Source organism: Moschus berezovskii, chromosome 23 (genome assembly GCF_049115385.1).
Source record: "Moschus berezovskii isolate FMDL1 chromosome 23, NW_MosBer_1.0, whole genome shotgun sequence".
Classification (NCBI taxonomy): Eukaryota; Metazoa; Chordata; class Mammalia; order Artiodactyla; family Moschidae; genus Moschus; species Moschus berezovskii.
Genome location: NC_142482.1, coordinates 27267567 through 27280752, shown reverse-complemented (window position 1 = coordinate 27280752; position 13186 = coordinate 27267567). Strand labels below are relative to the sequence as shown.

General features: G+C 46.5%; 1 protein-coding gene across 1 annotated transcript; it reads left to right on the top strand.

Annotated features, from left to right (window-relative positions):
* Positions 1–5756: 5756 nt before the first annotated feature.
* LOC148774116 (uncharacterized) lies at positions 5757–6754 on the top strand. Its single transcript, XM_088831176.1, has 3 exons — positions 5757–5799; positions 6071–6155; positions 6262–6754. Exons 1-3 carry the CDS (start codon positions 5757–5759, stop codon positions 6752–6754), a joined length of 621 nt encoding a protein of 206 aa, XP_088687302.1.
* The last annotated feature ends 6432 nt before the right edge of the window (positions 6755–13186 follow it).

Genomic DNA, 13186 nt, shown 5'->3' with positions numbered 1-13186 from the left:
AAGAGAGCTAGACACCACCTCTTGATGGGCTATGGCAAAATTCTAGAAAAGTGTGTAAGACAGGATCTATTGCAGCCATCTTTAGAAAATATGAATACAACCTCTGCAATTGCCTCTTCCTTTTAGTCCTTTTCATTATATTTCTCCTAACAGTCAGTTTTGATCCTCTGGACTAATCCTTTAATTTTCTTATCTACCCTCCATTATTATCCCTTGCTTTATCTTTTTGTTCTACTTTCGAGATTTCATTGGCTTTATCATCAACGTGACTTTTACATTTGGAGTACCATTTTTATGTTTCTTTTTTAAAAAATTTATTTGGCTGCTCCAGATCTTAGCTGCAACATGCACAATCTAGTTCCCTGGCCAGAGACTGAACCCCAGGCCCCTGCATTGGAAGTGTGGAGTCTTAACCACTGGACTACCAGGGTCCAGTGGTTTTTTTGTTTTTTTTTTTTAAATAAATTCTGCATCCTGTTTACATGTCATGGATCTTCCATTATCTTTCTGAGGCTATAAATTATAATTTCTTTGAATCGCTCTGTTTTCTATAATTCCCTCTTTATGATTTCCTTTCTCCTCTCCTCGCTTATTAATTTTTCCTTTAATGTTTGAATCTTTTCTCAGATACTTGTTTAATTTTGGGTGTTTCTTATTGGAAGCCTTGGTGGGCTCATGGGCTCACATGTCTTGATCAGGTGGCCAGTGGCTGTTTTTATTGGAAGTTGCAGATCCGTTGTATGTTGGTCTTTTCTGTGGAGTCATTTAATTTGGCTAGAGAAGGCTTCTGTCATCTTCTGTGTGGTAGCTCAGCCGCTGGTGTCCAGAGTTGAGTGGGAGGGTCAGTCTAGGGAGCTCTTCACCAGGTGGACTCTGCTTTGATTTCCTTGGGTCTGCCATTTACAGACGACGGGGAAGACCATGGCGGCAGAACAGTTCAGTCAGGATACTGTAGGTCCAAAGTGATGGCTTGGCACGTGAGCAGAGGTGTGGAGAGGGCAGGAGATATGAAGCAGGAAAAGCAGGCACCAAGTGTGGGCTGGAGATATATATTTGGAAGTTAATAAAGGTGGTGCTAGTGGTAAAGAACCCACCTGCCAATGCAGGAGATGTAAGAGACGAATGTGGGTTCGATCCCTGGGTTGGGAAGATCCCCCAGAGTAGGAAATGCAACCCACTTCAGTATTCTTGCCTGGAAAATTCCATGGACAAAGAAGCCTGGTGGACAAAGAAGTCCATGGGGTCGCAAAGAGTCAGACATGACTGAGCACAGCACAAGTTTAAGTTAAAATGTATGGATAGTATTCAAAACCATGAGATCACTATATTGAGTTGAATAGCATCTCCCCCTTGCCCGGCCCCATTTATGTCTACTATGAACTGTGGATGTGATCTTATTTACAAATAAGTTTTTGAAGATTTAATCAAGTTAAGGTGAGGTCACTCTGGATTAGCACAGGCCCAAATCCAATGATTGGTGTCCTTTTAAGATGAGGAAAATTTGGACACAGACTTATAAGAGGGAAGATGTCCATGTGAAGACGGGGGCTGAGATTGGAGCTTTGCTGTTTAAGCCAAGGATTGCCGGCAACCACCAGAAGCCAGGAGAGACAAGGAGAGGGTCTTGCCTAGAGCCTTTGGAGGGAGCGTGGTGCCTTGATAGACATCTAGCTACCAGAGCTATGAGAAAATACACCTTTTTAAAAAAAAAAAATTTTAATTGGAAGATAATTACTTTACAGTATTGTGGGTTTTTTTTTTTTTTGCCATATGTCAACATGAATCGGCCGTAGGCATACATGTGTCCCCTCCCTCCTGAACCCCTCTCTTACCTCCCTCCCCACCCCATCTCTGCTTCTAAAGTCACTAGGTACTTTGTTACTGCAGCCCAGGGTAACTACTCCAATCATCAAGGATGTGTGTGTAGGTTGTGGGCAAGGGGCTCCAAGGATGGAGCTCTGGGACACTGACTCTCACTGAGGTCAGAAAGGAGGAAAAGATAGTGCAAGAGAGACCGAAACGGTGCAGCCAGGGAGGGTGGAGGATGACTGGGAGCGCTTGATGTCCTAGAGCAAATGTGAAGAAAGCATTTCAAGAAGATAGGAAACCCAAGCTGCTCCAGATGCATCGATAACAGTGAGGACTGAGAACTGATCATTGGATCTGGCCAAGAGGAGGTCACTGGAGACCCTGACTTGTCCAGTTTGGGTGGAATGATTGATGTGAAGTAGAGGAAGGGCGAGCAGGAAGGGCAGGAAGCAAGTGACAGTGACTGCCACGGCCCTTGGTTCTATAGCCACCAGGAGAATTTTCTCACCACATCCGCACAGCAGTCCTATGCAATGAGCATCATTATTTATAGAAAGGGAAACAAGGCCCAGCGGTCTTGGAGAATTTGTCCCAGTCCTTGCCACACTGAGAGTGTAGAAACCCAGGTTTTCAGAAACCAAAAATCCAAGCTCTTCCCATGTTTCCAAGTGGCAGTTGGTCTGATAAACAACCCTGGAAAGGGATGGAGGAAAAAAACCCAACAAACTAGCTCTTGCCTGTACCCAAATGGCTCCAGGGCCTTCCTGGGAGACATTTCTTTGTAAAGACGTCTTTCCCCAGTCCCTCACCTGGGCCATACTCTCTCTTGGCCTTTCCCCGTGGGCAGGGACCTATCCCCTCTCCTTGGGGTATCTCTGTCTGGGGCGGGCAGGTGCACAGGGCTGGGGAACCTCAACCTGAATGGCTAGTCTGTTTTCTCCTCTTACTCTGTGTCCTCAAGTAGAGGCTGAACACTTAACTGCTTCCTGGGGCTGGGCACATAATGGACAGCAGTAAGGTGGACCCTGGACAGCACAGTGAGGCACGGTTGAAGCTAAAGGTAAATGAGCATGAAGGCCCCATCTGAAAATGTTCAAATTCAAGTTTCAAACACTGAGAGACTTCCTCGGTGGTCCAGTGGTTAAGAATCCACCTTCCAATACAGGGGATGTGAATTCAGGGAACTAAGATCCCACATGCTGCAGGTCAGCTAAGCCTGTGTGCCCCAACTAGAGAAACCCGTGTGCCACAGCAAAGACCCAGAAGAGCCACACACAAAAAACGGGAGTCTGCCAACTAGTGTGACCAGGTCTGAGTTTGATCCTGGGCCAGTGTGTGGACTCAGGTGCTTTAAGTGCCCCCATCAAACTTCCTCTCCCAGGATTTGGGGTCCATCCTTCTGCCCCAAGGCTTCCTTCCCTGATGTGAATGGGTACCCAGGGTTCACCCACGTGACTGGGGCCTAAAGAACACCAGGCTCGAGGGTTGGGGAGGGACCATCACCCCGCAGTCTCTGTCCAGGCCTTTGCCCCTCGTGGGGCCTTCGAATGCCTCCTGTCAGTGTGTCTTGCCGAGTGTCAATGCCTTGCTGGCGTATGTGACCTCTTGGCTAGCTTCTGTCTGCCTCTCTGGAACCCCTGGCCATCTTGGGAGGGTGATCTGTATGGGCTGCCTCAACGGCCCCCTTGCCTCTGGCTTCCTGTGCGGTGGGAAGCATGACTGAGGTGGAGGGAGTGGGGAGAGGTCAGAGCAGGGGCTGCCCTGCTGTGCTCCCCACAGGGTTGGTCTGTGCTCCACCAGCGCTCACAGCTCTGCTCAAAGTGGCCTTCTGTTTTTGTTTATTTTAATTTGGCTGTTCCAGGTCTCAGTTGCGGCATGTGGGATCTAGTTCCCTGACCAGGGATTGAACCTGGGCTCCCTGCGTTAGGAGCACAGAGTACTAGCCACTGGACTGGGAAGTCCAAGGTGGCCTTCTCTGTCTGACATTCCTTCCCCTTGCCTTTAAAAAGCGCCTACAGCTCTCTCCTTTTATAGCCTTGGATGCTGCACTATTCCTTGGGGTTTCCCTACATTTGTCCATACCTTTGTAAATGATAGTCCTTTTGTGCTGAGTTGAATCTTTTCCCACTCCCCTAGATTCATGTCTACCTAGAATCTCAGAAGGTGACTTCCTTTGGAAAGAGGGTCTTTGCAGATGCAATTAGTTAAGATCATACCAATTTGGGGTGGATTCTAGCTCCAAAAGCTGGTATCCTTCCTTATAAGAAGGCCATGCAAAGACACCGAGGGAAAGAGGCCATGTGATGATGGAGGTAGAGAGTGGAGTGATGCAGCTGCAAGCCAAGGAATGCCAGGGACTCTCTGCAGTCATCAGAAGATGCAAGAGAGGCATGTGACAGTTTGAGTCTCCAGAAGGAACTAACCTTGCCGACACCTTGATTTCAGACTTCTGGCTTCCAAAACAGAGAGAGAAGGAAAATTCTGTAGTTCTAGCATCGCATCCAGTCTGTGGTAATTTATTACAGAAGCCCTAGTAAACAAACACATCCTTTACCAAACTTTCTTTCAATTCTCCGAACTTGAGTGCACCATCTGTTTCCTGTGGGCACCCTGCTTCTAGTTCACCTCATTTCCCACAGGCTTTCCATTACCCTGGGGCTTCCCAGGTGGCTCAGCATAAAGAATCCACCTGCAATGCAGGAGATGCAGGTTCAATCCCTGGGTCGGGAAGATCCCCTGGAAAGGGAAATGGCAACCCACTCCAGTATTCTTGCCTGGAGAATTCCATTGACAGAGAAGCCTGGTGGGCTATGGTCCATGGGGTCACAAAAGAATTGGACACGACTGAGCATGCATGTTCTATTACCCTCAGTAAGTCCCCAGTCCTCACCTAGGTACCTAAGAGTTTCCCCGCTAGAGTTCCCTGCTGCTTTTTCACACCTTTTATTGCCTGGTTCCCACAAATATGAATCTAGGGATTTCCCTGTTGGTCCAGTGGTTAAGACTGTGCTTCGGGGCTTCCCTGGTGGCTCAGTGGTAAAGAACCCACCTGCCGATGCAGGAGACATGGGCTCGATCCCTGATCTAGGAAGATCCCACATGCCTCAGAGCAACTAATTCCATGCGCCCCAACTATTGAGCTTGTGCTCTAGAGACCAGGAGCCACAACTACTGAAGTCCACGCGCTGTGATGACTGAAGCTGAGCACCCTGGAGTCTGTGCTTTGCAACAAGGGAAGCCACTGCAATGAGAAGCCTCACGCCGTGACTAGAGAGTAGCCCCTGCTCACCACAACTAGGGAAAAGCCCATGCAGCAACAAAGACCCAGCACACCTGAAAATAAACAAATACAACAATAAAGAGACTGCGCTTCCACTGCGGGAGGTGTGGGTTTGATCCCTGGTTGAGGAACTAAGATCCCATATGCTGAGTGGCACGGCCAAAAACAAACAAAAAACAAATGTGCATCCACGGCCCAAGCCCAGCTGGTCTCTTGGCTCCTGACCCTGCTTTGCATTCATCCCAGTCATCTTTTCTGGGTTCCTCCACCCAAATCTCATACATCCTTAAGGCTGACTCCACCCTTTGTCCTCCCGCAGGGAGCTTTAAGGCCTCCCCGGCCGGCAGAAATGGACCTCATTAGCTCCTGGTGCCATCACTCTTGATTCAGGGCACAGACCAGTGGGATACACAGTGTCCGGTGTGTGCTTCTCCGCGACTAAACCGCAAGGCCCAGAGAGCCGCGTGTCCTTCCCATCAGGTGCCCATGCAGGACACATGATAACGTATGTGAAGAAAGAGCCTGAAGTGTTTCTGGAAAGGCTGCTCTTTCCAGAAAGAAGAGGGGAAGAGGCAGGACTTCCTGGTTCCCGGGGGAACCTGGGTGCACAGCTCTCACCAGCTGGAACCCTTTGGTGACATCATAGTAGGGCCAGGGGCCCTGAGTGATGCATACCAAGCAGACTTCTGTGGACTCGAAAAGACACCTCAGTAGGTGGGAATAGAGGGTCCCCCTCTTTCCCCAGTTAGATCTTTCTATTTTCCAGTTCCAGACTGTACAATAGTGAGTCTGACTGCTCCCCCTCCCAGAGGTGTGTGTGGGGACAGAGGGTTTGGGGGTATTCTAATCCTCCAGCCTGGAGGCCCCACGCTGCTTCTCCTGGTCCTTCATCCCCACACCTCATCGAAAGCTCCTCTGACTCACTGCTGTTCCGAGCCCTCAGCCCGCTCCCCGCCAGCTCTCAATTCCTCCTCTTTTCAGAGAAAATGAAGAGATCCCCTGTGGTAGAGTCTGTCTCTAAGTCCTCCATCCTGCAGGAACGGAACTTGCCCCAGAAAGAGGCTGAGTGAGTATTGTACTGAGGCAGGGAAGCACTGTCCTTGCATTAAAAAAAAAAAAAAAATCTATCTTCTGAGTCTCTTTTCAACTGATCTGACATTTCCCCCTTTTAGGACAGGGTGGCACCCCAGGGAGTTCGGATGGGAGGCAGAGTGCAGCCTGGGGGGCCGGCCCTGCCTCTGCGGGTGCAGCCTGAGGACCAAGGCTGTGCTGCACCCTCGGCCCTCTCCCGTCTCCCGCCCGGCCTCCCAGGCACTTCCCAGCTTGTCATCCGGAAGGAAGCAGCTGTCTTCTCCGGGGACCACATTCAAGTCTCAGTTCTCCCAGAATTCTCCGAAGCCCAAGGTGAATGCCAAGTCCCAGCTGGCCTCCGGGGACAGGTCAAGAGCTTCCTGCAGTGCCACACCACCACGCAGGCTGGTACCCATGGGCATGTGGCCTTGGGGATTTCTCAAGCCGCTCTCCAAGTCCTGGCCAGAGGAGCCCCTGCACACCTATATCCCACTGGGAGGGAGCCACTTCCTCAGCCTGGAAGCCCTATCCCCAGTGATGCCACTTGTGGAGGGTGACAAACCCCGGTCCTCTCCAACATTCTGTTTTAAATAAAAATATATTTGGTCAGTTATGGTCTTTCTCTTGTAACTACTGAAAGCAGAGTAAGGATCTGTTTTAACTGAGAATATATTTTCTCATTCTACTCCAGATTGGGCTTTCTAGGGTCCTGATTTTATGACTGAAGGTCTTGATGGTCTTTCAGTTATGTCTGCCTGTAACCCTGTGTATGGGGGACACTGTGACTCTTGTATTTTTTTCTGTTGTGTCCAGTTTTGGTGGGCCATGGAGTCAGGTCCACCAGAGTTCAATTTCCATAAACATGATGATGGGATTTTTATTGGAATTGTATTGAATCTACAGATCTGTTTGGTGAGAACTGATATCATTAAATTATGAATCCTCATGAACAGGTTATATCACTTCATTTATTCAGGTCTTTAAATTCTCTCAACAGTATTTTATAGTTTCAGTGTAGAGGTCTTACACATTTTTCGTTAGATTTATTCCTAGGCACTGGATGGTTTTTGTTGCTGTTGAAAATTTTATTTTTTATACAGGATTAAGTATTGGTGATGGGTAGTGTAGGAATGAGAGGCCTCTGTAATACCCGTAATTTTTTAAATAACAGCTTTATTGAGATATAATTCACATACTGATGATCGACATGAGTGCTCAGTCACGTCTGACTCTTTGCAACCCTGTGGACTGTAGTCCGCCAGGCTCATCTTTCCATGAGATTTACCAGGCAAGAATACTGGAATAGGTTACCATTTCCTCCTCCAGGGGATCTTCCTGACCCAGGGATCGAACCCATGTCTCCTGCATCTCCAGCACTGACAAGTGGATTCTTTACCACTGTGCTACTTGGAAAGTCCAATTCACATACTACATTCACCCATTTAAAAGTGTACAATGGCTTTTAGTATATTCATAAATATATGTAACCATCACAATCAATTTTAAAACATTTTATCACTTCAAAAAGAAACCTCATTTTCTTTAGCTATTACTTGCCTATTGTATCACTTTTATAATACAATTTTCTATCTTTTTTTTTTTGCTGCTGGTATAGATGTATCTAGGTATATCATTTGTATTCAGTGACTTCATGAAGTACACATATTCTTATAGTTTGTAGATTCTTCTGGATTTTCTATGTATGACATGTCATCTATGAATAATAATATTTTGACCTTCCTCTTTCCAATCCTTCCCCTTTCCAATCCTTATACGTCTAATATAACATTGAACAGAACATTGTTATGAACGGATATCTGTATCTTATACTGATCTGAAGGAGGAAACTTTCACTATTTCATCATTAAATAAGATGATTGCTGTAAGGTTTTGTTTGCAGACAGTCTTTATCAGATTAAGGATGTCCTCTGTTAATTTACTAGATGTTTTTAACCATAAATTGGTAATCTGATTTCAAATCCTGAATCTTCCACTTATTAGTCCATCTATTCTGAGGAAACCACTGACCTTCTCTGGGACTCAGTTTCTCCATCTTAACTGGAGAAAAGAATTTCTACCTTTTGTGAAATGGGAAATATTTATGAAGAACAGCTAACCCAAATAGGTGCTCTATTGAATGCATGGCATTTCATTATATACAGTTTCATTTATCCTCCTCCTCCCCGCTCCACACCCCTCTCCATGACGTTTTGCTTTGCCTCTCTTGTCCAGTCCTGTATTCCTGGAGTTAAGAACAATACCTGGCATATAGAAATTGCTTCAAGAAAGAATTTTTTAACATTTTTGGTTGTGCTGGGTCTGTGCTGCTGCCAGCTTTCTCCAGGTGCAGAGCTTGGGCCTTCTCACCGCGGCGGCTTCTCTCATGGAGCACAGGCTCTAGGTGTGTGGGCTTCAGGAGTTGCAGCACGTGGCTTCAGCAGTTGTGGCCCACGGGCTTAGCTGCTTCTCCGCATGTGGAATCTTCCCAGACCAGGGATTGAACCCCCGTCCCCTGCATTGACAGGTAGATTCTTATCACTGTACCACAAGGGAAGTCCAAGAAAGAAGAATTTTGATTAATCAATGTCTATTTTCTCTTTTCTGAAACCCTATGGCTATAAAGCATGGTTTGAGAGTGCAGAATTATACTTGTCCCTTAGAGAATCACATAATTCTCTTGGGTACTTCCAAAGTTCAGTCCCAACTCTCCTTCTGATGTTTACAAAGTGTCATATTTTCCACTTCTAGATTAATCAATTTCTGCAGTCCCTTCTCCGCTAACTTGTACATCAACAATAGAGCTCTAGGGACTTCCCTGGGGTCCAGTGGTTGAGACATTATGCTTCCAATGCAGGGGGCATGGGTTTGATCCCTGGTCAGGGAACTAAGATCCCATATGCCATGCTGTGCAGTCAGATCAATCAATCAATAAAACCTTTGATTAACAAAATAGAGCTCTGGGGACAATTCCCAGCATACCAACCTGTGCTGCACGATGGTGGACAAGTCCCTTCCCCTTCTGACCCCTGAGACTTCAGGGGTTTCCACCAATTGCAGTTCCAATGAGATGTGACACTCATGGGCTTGCAAATCTCCTGAGAATCTGCTCTGCTTTATCCAAATCTCTCATAAGAGCAGTGAAGAAACTGGATGAGCCTTCTAAACCGTCAGGAAGTTCTGAAATCTGGGAGGTAGATGAGGAACTTGCAGCCTGAAGGATGAAGACTGCAGGGCACTTCTGGACACCCCCAAATACTGTCCAGCCCCAGTCTGTATCAGTTCAGTTCAGTTCAGTCGCTCAGTCGTGTCCGACTCTTTGCAACCCCATGAATCACAGCATACCAGGCCTCCCTGTCCATCACCAACTCCTGGAGTTCACTCAAACTCATTTCCATCGAATTGGTGATGCCATCCAGCCATCTCATTCTCTGTCGTCCCCTTCTCCTCCTGCCCCCAATCCCTCCCAGCATCAGAGTCTTTTCTAATGAGTCAACTCTTCGCATGAGGTGGCCAAAGTATTGGAGTTTCAGCTTTAGCATCAGTCCTTCCAATGAACACCCAGGACTGATCTCGTTTAGATTGGACTGGTTGGATCTCCTTGCAGTCCAAGGGACTCTCAAGAGTCTTCTCCAGCACCACAGTTCAAAAGCTTCAATTCTTCGGCGATCAGCTTTCTTCACAGTCCAACTCTCATATCCATACGTGACCACTGGAAAAACCATAGCCTTGAATAGACTGACCTTGGTTGGCAAAGTCATGTCTCTGCTTTTTAATATGCTATCTAGGTTGGTCATAACTTTCCTTCCAAGGAGTAAGCGTCTTTTAATTTCATGACTACAATCACCATCTGCAGTGATTTTCAGTTCAGTTCAGTCACTCAGTCATGTCCGACTCTTTGTGACCCCATGAATCACAGCACGCCAGGCCTCCCTGTACATCACCAACTCCCGAAGTTCACTCAAACTCAAGTCCATCGAGTCGGTGATGCCATCCAGCCATCTCATTCTCTGTTGTCCCCTTCTCCTCCCGCCCCCAATCCTTCCCAGCATCAGAGTCTTTTCCAGTGATTCAACTTATCGCATGAGGTGGCCAAAGTATTGGAGTTTCAGCTTTAGCATCAGTCCTTCCAATGAACACCCAGGATTGATCTCCTTTAGAATGGACTGTTGGATCTCCTTGCAGTCCAAGGGACTCGCAAGAGTCTTCTCCAGCACCACAGTTCAAAAGCAATCAGAATTCTTCAGCGATCAGCTTTCTTCACAGTCCAACTCTCACATCCATACATGACCACGGGAAAAACCATAGCCTTGACGAGACGGACCTTTGTTGGCTAAGTAATGTCTCTGCTTTTTAATATGCTATCTAGGTTGGTCATAACTTTCCTTCCAAGGAATAAGTGTCTTTTAATTTCATGGCTGCAATCAGCATCTGCAGTGATTTTGGAGCCCCCCAAAATAAAGTCTGACACTGTTTCCACTGTTTCCCCATCAATTTCCCATGAAGTGATGGGACCAGATGCCATGATCTTTGTTTTCTGAATGTTGAGCTTCAAGCCAACCTTTTCACTCTCCTCTTTCACTTTCATCAAGAGGCTTTTTAGTTCCTCTTTTGAAGCCCCACAAAATAAGGTCTGACACTGTTTCCACTGTTTCCCCATCTATTTCCCATGAAGTGATGGGACCAGATGCCATGATCTTAAATTTTCTGAATGTTGAGCTTTAAGCAAACTTTTTCACTCTCCTCTTTCATCAAGAGGCTTTTTAGTTCCTCTTCACTTTCTGCCATAAGGGTAGTGTCATCTGCATATCTGAGGTTATTGAAATTTCTCCCGGCAATCTTGATTCCAGCTTGTGCTTCTTCTAGTCCAGCCGTACTCTGCATATAAGTTAAATAAGTAGGGTGGCAATATATAGCCTTGACGTACTCCTTTTCCTATTTGGAACCAGTCTGTTGTTCCATGTACAGTTTTAACTGTTGTTTGCATCAGGACGTCCTTATTCCTGCTGGAATGCCTTCCCATTGCCAGTAAATCCTCTCTACCCTCCAGATTAGGATTTTCAGCCTTGGCACCATTGACATTTTGGACCAGATAATTCTTTGTTGTGAGGGCTACCCTGTGTATGGGAGGATGTTTAGAAGCATCTCCGACCTCTACCCTCTAGATTCTAGGAGCGCTGCCCACCTATCACACACACATTCTGAGTTGTAACTACTAAAAATATCTCTGCTGCTGCTAAGTCGCTTTAGTTGTGTCTGACTCTGTGTGACCCCATAGACTGCAGCCCACCCGGCTCCCCCATCCCTGACAATGCCAAAAGATCTTTCTAAAGCCCCCCTTTCACCAACCTTTCCCAGTTCAAACTGTCTCTTCCACAGTAGGCCTTTCCTGCCTCCCCCAATTTACATTCATCCCCCTCTTCTCAGAACTCTGAACAGTGTGAGTTAGAGCTGTCACCATCGCACAGGAGAAGGCTATCTAACATCTATGGAGCACTTATCCCATGCTGTTGCACAGACTATCTGGTAGAATCCTCACAACAGACCCAAATGTACATTGCATGTGTGGTCCTCTTCATATTTCAGATACGGGAGCCCAGAGAGATGAAGTCACTTGTCCAAGGTCACATGGGCAGTAGGTGGTGGATGTGGGATTCAAATTCAGGCTGTCTAACTCACCTGCTCGTAAACCATTCCCTCTATGCCACACACCATTTCCTCTTTGTTTCCTGTGTAGCCACCTGCCTCTAAACTCAACTGTAAGCCTTTTGAGGGTAGGGACTAAAATACCTCTGTGTATTTTTCACAGGGCCATGCATAGGGCAGGAGAGCCAAATAAACTTTAGTGATTGATTTCCTGCCAGTATGGAGTTCGAGGCATCAGAAGGCATGAGTATGTGGGTGAGACCAAGGGTTGGAGAGAAGAAATTTTCAATATAAGCTTTAAATATTCATAATATTCATACAATATTCATAAAATGCACCGAACATAGTTGCACATCTCAATGAATTTTCACAAACTGAACACACTGTGTGTAACCAGCTCCAGAATCAGATCATCATCAACCCAGACGCCTCGCTCATACTCCTTTCCACTTCATCCATTACTTCATCCTCTCTTGAAGTAACTACCATGTTGCCTTATAGTAACAGAGATTCATTTCACCTCTTTCTGTCCTTTTAATAAATGGAACCAAGGAGTAGGTAGTTCTCTGTGTTTGGCTTCTTCTGCCCAGCATTGTGAGAACCATCCATGGTGTTTATATAGCAATAGTTTGTTCTCTTTTCTCGAGAGAGTTCCATTGTGTGACTATACCAGTTTATTTACTGTTAATGAACATTTGGTAGTTTCCAGTTTGGAGCTATTGTGACGAGCACTATATGAACATTAGGGGATATATATCCTTTGGGAAACCCAGTATGCATTTCTGTTGAAGCAATGCCTACCTATGGAAGTGCTGGGGCATAGGTATGGGTCATGCTTCGACTTTAGTGGATACTGAAAGGATCTCAAAGTTTTTGTATTTGGAGGTTTTTATAGCACAATCAATGTGCCTCAGCCCCTGGGTGCTGTTTTGAAGAGATGGGAGGAGAAGAGTGGTATAGTCTCCCTGGAATCTTCCAGAAGATCATGCCTGTATAAGAACATTCTTTTTAGGAAAATAAAACGGTCAGAGATGAAAGGGACCGTTTAGATCTCAAGTCCAAGGCCTTCACTGTGCACAAGGAGAAACAGGCTCAGAGACAAGGGTTGACTGGTCTAAGGTGGTGTGGTTCTAGCCTGGTCTGGAAACCAAGTGTTTGGATTCTAGATCCCCATTTTGCTATTTGAGTACTTGAAGAGAGCTGTTCACCTGGGAGGTGATGGGGTGGAACCAGATGCTCCATTGGACCCACCAGGATTCCATATGAAGCACGAGAGTCAGGAGGAGGGGGCCTGGGGAGCTGTCTTGCTCCCTACATTTTCCTTGAGTCTGGGCTAAAGCCAAAGAAAACACAAGCCTGGCTGCTCCTCTTGCAAGGGGAAGT